General features: G+C 39.1%; 2 protein-coding genes across 3 annotated transcripts in view; one reads left to right on the top strand and one right to left on the bottom strand.

Moving 5' to 3' along the window:
• The window catches only part of SLC22A3 (solute carrier family 22 member 3), a 95185-nt gene extending 90322 nt beyond the window's left edge, over nt 1-4863 (top strand). The window contains exon 11 of the mRNA XM_046669665.1: nt 3300-4863. Coding sequence (XP_046525621.1) covers nt 3300-3378 — 79 coding nt within the window. The 3' untranslated portion in view covers nt 3379-4863. The remainder of the gene's footprint in view (nt 1-3299) is intronic.
• A 549-nt stretch (nt 4864-5412) lies between these two features.
• LOC124244195 (plasminogen-like) overlaps nt 5413-6000 on the bottom strand; it is a 56286-nt gene continuing 55698 nt past the window's right edge. For both annotated transcript variants that reach the window (XM_046670637.1, XM_046670638.1), the window contains one exon: nt 5413-5901. In XM_046670637.1, the coding sequence (XP_046526593.1) occupies nt 5740-5901 (162 nt within the window). In that variant the 3' untranslated portion in view covers nt 5413-5739. The remainder of the gene's footprint in view (nt 5902-6000) is intronic.

Raw genomic sequence — 6000 nt, 5'->3', positions numbered from 1 at the left:
ATAGATAGATAGATAGATAGATAGATAGAGATGGGTAGATAGATAGACAGATAGACAGAGATGGGTAGATGATAGATAGATAGATAGATAGATAGATAGATAGATAGATAGATAGAGATGGGTAGATAGATAGATAGACAGATAGAGATGGGTAGATGATAGATAGATAGATAGATAGATAGAGATGGGTAGATAGATAGATAGACAGATAGAGATGGGTAGATGATAGATAGATAGATAGATAGATAGATAGATAGATAGATAGATAGAGATGGGTAGATGATAGATAGATAGATAGATAGATAGATAGATAGATAGATAGATGATAGATAGATAGATAGAGGATAGAGATAGGTAGGCAGACAGAAAGAAGATGGGGAAGGAGAGAGATAAGTTTTGGACAAGAGCATCTAAATGGTGGGCAGGGAGAGTTAGTACCCAACCAATATGCAAACAGGAAGAGTTAAGTCAACAAAAATGCACATTGCACAAATTCTTTCTAAGTTTCTCTGATATTTTCCATAATAAAGAGATAGGAGTAGAGAACATGAATGTGAGAATGTATAGGAAAAAATCTAAAATAATATGTTGCCCTCTGGGGACAGAAATGAGTGGGAAGAGGGAAGGGTTCAGAAGAGAGGCCATCACTTTTCTACTCTGTACAATGTTGTAGTGTTTGATCTATTTATTAAATTACAACATGTGGTCTCGTATTATTTGTGCAGTTTTAAAAATAATTTAACAGCTCATTTTAAAAATAAAAATATTATTCTAAATAATGACCTGGAAATTAAGGGTCTGGGTCTCTAAATTAAAAAAAAAAAAGTTTCAAAAATATTTATACAGAGCTGGCCTGGCGGCGCAGTGGTTAAGTTCACACGTTCTGCTTTGGCAGCCCAGGGTTTGCCAGTTTGGATCCTGGGTGTGGACCTACACACTGCTTGTCAAGCCATGCTGTGGCAGGCGTCCCACATATAAAAAAAGAAGAGGAAGATGGGCACAAATGCTAGCTCAGGGCCAGTCTTCCTCAGTAAAAAGTGGAGGATTGGCAGCAGATGTTAGCTCAGGGCTAACCTTCCTCAAAAAAAAAAAAATTATAAAAAGACTGAAATGTTAGTGACCTCCTGGCAGTTTTCTTCTTCACTTGTAGATGGGGAAGAGAGTAGAAACTGACATTTTCTAGGTACTTATGTGATCCATGGTTTCACATATGTCATTTCATTTAACACTCAACAGGATTTTGTGCAGTAGAAGTTCTTATCTTCACTTTTTTATGTCCTAGGAAATCTATACTTAGAAAAGTTTCACAACTTTTCCATGCTAGACTGAGATTAAGACTGTCTGGTGTGCAAGTGTGACTCCATTGTTTTGTGTAGTTTTGTTATTTTATGCTGTGTTCCTGCTTGATTATGAATTTTCTTTGAATAGCGAGGGTCCCCCTGACAAGATCAGAAATTTCTCTCTTCATATCCTCTTTTGTATCCTCCTTCACATCCTCTTTTAAGGAGGTACCATCTCCCTCCCTCCTAGGCAACCATTGCTCAGTGTCTCCTGACTATTTTGTTTGACCTTCAAAACTTAAAGTGATTTCATTGTCCTATTTCTTGATGCTATTTTGAAAAATAAGATTGATTAATTATCCCAGAACTTTCCCAAGAAAGGCCTATCAGTGTACTCAAAATCAAACCACCAGCTCATATCCCAGTGGCTGACTTCTAACAGGACTGGTCAATCAAGGGACTGGTAGACGTTTGCCTGGTGAACAAGCTTCTTATGCTTGTTTGGAAGTAAAGCAATGCCTTGTTCCTCACCCAAAGCTCTACCTACCTCTCACCCTAGAACCCCCTGAAGTTTGGGGCGAGGTGGAAGATCCTCTTTAAGACACTGCTATTTTGTAAACCAAAATTAAGTTAATAAAAGAAATACATGAGAAGTACTGAAACTGTGTGTGGTCCTCTTGAGTGTTATACCACGATAAGGTCTTACTTCATCCAGAAAGGAGAAACGTTTTGCTAATTGTATCATCACAGACAGTTGCTTGGTTTGTGTCAAGGTATGGGGGCCAGGTCAGGGTGGGGGTTGTTCTGTCTCCTGTCACCCCAATCGCAGTGGCGCTAGAAGACCAGGAGAAAGGAGAATATTCAAGAAGGTTAAATGAAGCGGAGGAAAATGGTGAGGAAGGAAATAGGATTGTCATCAAACAAAATATCTAGACTTTAAGGGTAACTTCTCATAGGCTGATGTGCCCTAAAGAACCTGTTTCAGGGCTGGGATACCCAGGAGAGTATCCTGGCCAGGATTATAAGGTCAAAAGCAAAGAGTTCAGTGCTGACTGTGGGTGGCACGAGGCTGTGGATATGTCATTGCAGCTTCGAGATGCTTAGTGATGCGGCCTCCTCTTCCATCACTTTTGCTGTCCTGGCTGATGAATGCACTCTGAGCCAGTATTCCAGCAAGAGGAGCTGCATTTTTCTTTTGAGCCGTAGTCCATATTCTGCCGCATCTTTAAGTAGAACGATGCATTCATTCTTGATTCCCAAACCAGTCAGGGCTCAGATTTTCAAACTCATCAGTGAAAAATGGAGAAAGAAAGAGTGATTTGAGGTCAAGACTCTTTTACCAATTCAGTCGTATTAAAATTGGAGTTAACCAATTGGGAGAGACGGAATTTTGGAGGGTACAGGGGCATCTGAATGGTGTGCAGGGAAAACGAATATCCGACCAATACATATACACATAAAGAACTATACCAACAAAAATTCAAGGTACGCAAGCTCTTTCTAATTTTTTCTATGTCTGTAACTTTTCATAATAAAAAGTTAGGTAAATTAATTAATTATGCCTAATCCCTACCCTTGAAAAACAAATCTAGTAAAAGGATGATTTACGGTTCTACACGTTAAGCACATTAATTGCATTCCATAGTCATTTACTCTGGGAAAAAACTACTTAGCCCCAAATTACTGAAACCTGTTACATTTTCTCTTCTAAAACTGTACTGAATCATTATATCATTTCTGCTTTCTTTTCATTTCCAAACCATCTGTTACTCAGTAGAAAATCATAAAGAACTTACATAGTGTAATGCTAATTAACTCCTGCCAAGGATCTGAAAGCAGGGAAAAAATGAGCCTGGAGACAGGTCTTTTTGTTATTATTGAGTTTGGTTTTTATAAGTTTTACCTCTAAGTCTTTCTCATCAAAACCAACTATTGTACTGAGTAGTAACAAGAACACTTCCTTCTACTAGTTGCATAATCTTTCCTAAGGACTTTCTCTTTTCTCCTTTGTTTTGTTAGTCCACGTTCCTATAAATGTGGCAGGAGAAAGAAAACCCAAGTTTCCCGCTCTCACCATGAGGCCCCCTCCCAAAGATGAAAGGAAGGCGCTACTCAGGCTGATCCCCCAAGGAACCGACGTGCCTTGCAGAGACGTGTGTCTATTTCCGCTGCATTGAGCTGTGCAGCTCCAGGTGTTTTTAATACTGTACAGACATTCAAGCTCTCCAGAGTATTTTTATATAATGTTGGATGAATTCAGATTTATCATGCTATCGAAGTTTCTGGGAACAGAATATGTGGCTGGTTTAGCAAAGAGCCTATGGTGTGCGCAGCTTCTCCTGAAGTTTTTTCTTACGTTGGAGCAGTGTCTTGGATCCATTCGGTTACAGAGGGACAAGAGAGACCCCATCAGATTCCCATGCCAGCTCCATCAAGAATGCAGGACATGCAAATCAAGGATCTGGGAAAACTGTACAGACATGGGTTGAGCAAATCTAATCAAGGAACTAAGGCTCTGAACTGAATGTTCTGAAGATTCCAGAGAGGATGAAGATTTGGAAATCCTGTTAAAGAAGAGACTGCATCTAAGAACCTTGGGCCACATGGCACTTTGCTTTCTCTTCTCCCCTTGAGCTCTGTAAGCCGCTGTAGCGTCTGAGGTTTCGGGCATGTCTGGCCTCGTTCCATAAGTAAGAACAAATCTGCCGTACAATTTGAGGAGTTGGCTCTATTATTATAAAATCAGGTTTGGTCCTGAGATAATTCAGGATAGTTTTGGTCCTCCTTTAGTGGACACCTTGAGCCACATATTTAGTTCTTTACTGAACAAAACCCATGGATTATGATTTCATGGGTCTTGGGATTTTAATCCTAAAGTGATGTTTATCTTACATTTGTGAGTCAAGTTCTATGATGCTGTCCACAGTCAAGAGTGAAAAACATGGACAGTTTTCATTCAACCTTGACACTTTTAACTTGTCTGGGGAGGAAGCTTGCATTTTAATTTAAAAAAAAAGTCAATTGTATCCATGCTTAAAAGAATTAGCAGAAGCTTTTAAGTGACTTTGTAGATACTAATAAGGGATTTGATATGTTTTTGTTACTGAGATTTTTGAAATGTGGAGCTTAAGTACAAATATGCTATCTTTTTCTGATGTTCTGCTTTCTATGTTATATTTGTTATATTTTCAGATTCAGTATATATCTCGTGCAGAGTTTTTTAATGAATTATTTTGTGTGGACGGGCAAAATGGGCACCAAAGGGAAATCTTGCCGAGGAGGAACAAAATCCTATGTGAACACATGACAACATACACGATGTGTGCGCTGATTGTAAAATAAGCTTTTTCATCCTTAAAGCACATCAGAATTGAGTATGAACGTTTACTTTTCAATAAATAAATAAATAAAGATGCCCTTGGAGGATGTAATGCTGCATTCTCCCTTATCCATGCACTCTTGCATTTTTGCTTTCTTTGCATTTCTCTTTGCGGGAAGATGACTGTCGCTCCTTGATACTATCACATTTGACTTGCATTTTGAGTTGATATTTTGGTTCTGGTAAGAATAAAAAATTTGAAATTGTCAAGAAAAATCAATGTTCCTCCTTTCTCTTGCTTTTGAACATGTGTCACTCTAAAACACAATTTCCGTGTGTCAGCGTGTGGTGCATACCCATGCAGCCCATTAACCACGGAAATTACGTGGTCCACCGTCAACATATGTTCATCGTTCCTTTACAGGTGCTTGGCACCGTTCCTAGACTCAAAGGGGACCCAGAATAACATTCGGACTCTTAACTGGTCTTGTATTACACTGCCATTGCCTGGTTCACTTCTTGAGGTCCAACCCTGCCCGGCGTCTCCTGTGCTGGGCTAAAGTCGAGTCAACAGTACAGACTTCATTCCCAGGAATAGAATTTGTTCTCATGACTCCCCATAAACGTTGCAGCTTTGCAAACATTCATCTCAGTGCCCGAAATAAAGAAATTAAAGATGTGTGTCAGCCATCTTTTGCTGACACGGTAAATATATGGGTAACTTACTAGGATTTCTCTGCTCTCTCTACAATCTTGCAGGCTTTTAGTCATTTATACAACTATCCTTTATGAGAAAGAGCGAAATCAGTTAAGTCTGTTAGAGTTAATTTATTGAAAATTGGCCAGATAAATAAAGAACAGGAAAACAAAGAAGATGGAAAAAATTCAATCAAAGTAAGTACAGAGTTTATTTTCAACAAACGTCATAGCTGTGATGCCTTATTATTACAGAATCCAGCGGTCCATGGACAGGAAAAATTTATCCACAGTAATACTAAAAAACGTTGAGGGTTGGCAGTACATGGTAGCTAAGTACAGTGTCTCAGTTTGATTACTGTCAATTATTTCTGAGCATGCTAAATTCCCTACCCATGTGCCAGCTTCTAGATATGTTGATGCCTCACTCTGTCTCCCATCCAATTAATTACTTTGCATTATTCTTTCAATCCAATTAATAAAACTTGAAACACGAACATAGACACCAGGCTTATTGGGTCGTGCACAGCCGAGACCCCAAGAAGTGACTCCTTGTAAAATGTATTTGTCCTTCTCAAAGCAGACCAGAGGCCCTCCACTGTCACCCTAAACAGAAGAAGGAGAAAAGCCAGGTGAGGATTAAACTGCCATCTTTTTATTATGGGATGACATCCTTCTATTATTCAAATGCAAGTTTTCCCAGTA

Source organism: Equus quagga, chromosome 8 (genome assembly GCF_021613505.1).
Source record: "Equus quagga isolate Etosha38 chromosome 8, UCLA_HA_Equagga_1.0, whole genome shotgun sequence".
NCBI lineage: Eukaryota > Metazoa > Chordata > Mammalia > Perissodactyla > Equidae > Equus > Equus quagga.
Note: the sequence above shows the minus strand (reverse complement) of the source record. Positions and strands in the feature narration are given on the sequence as shown.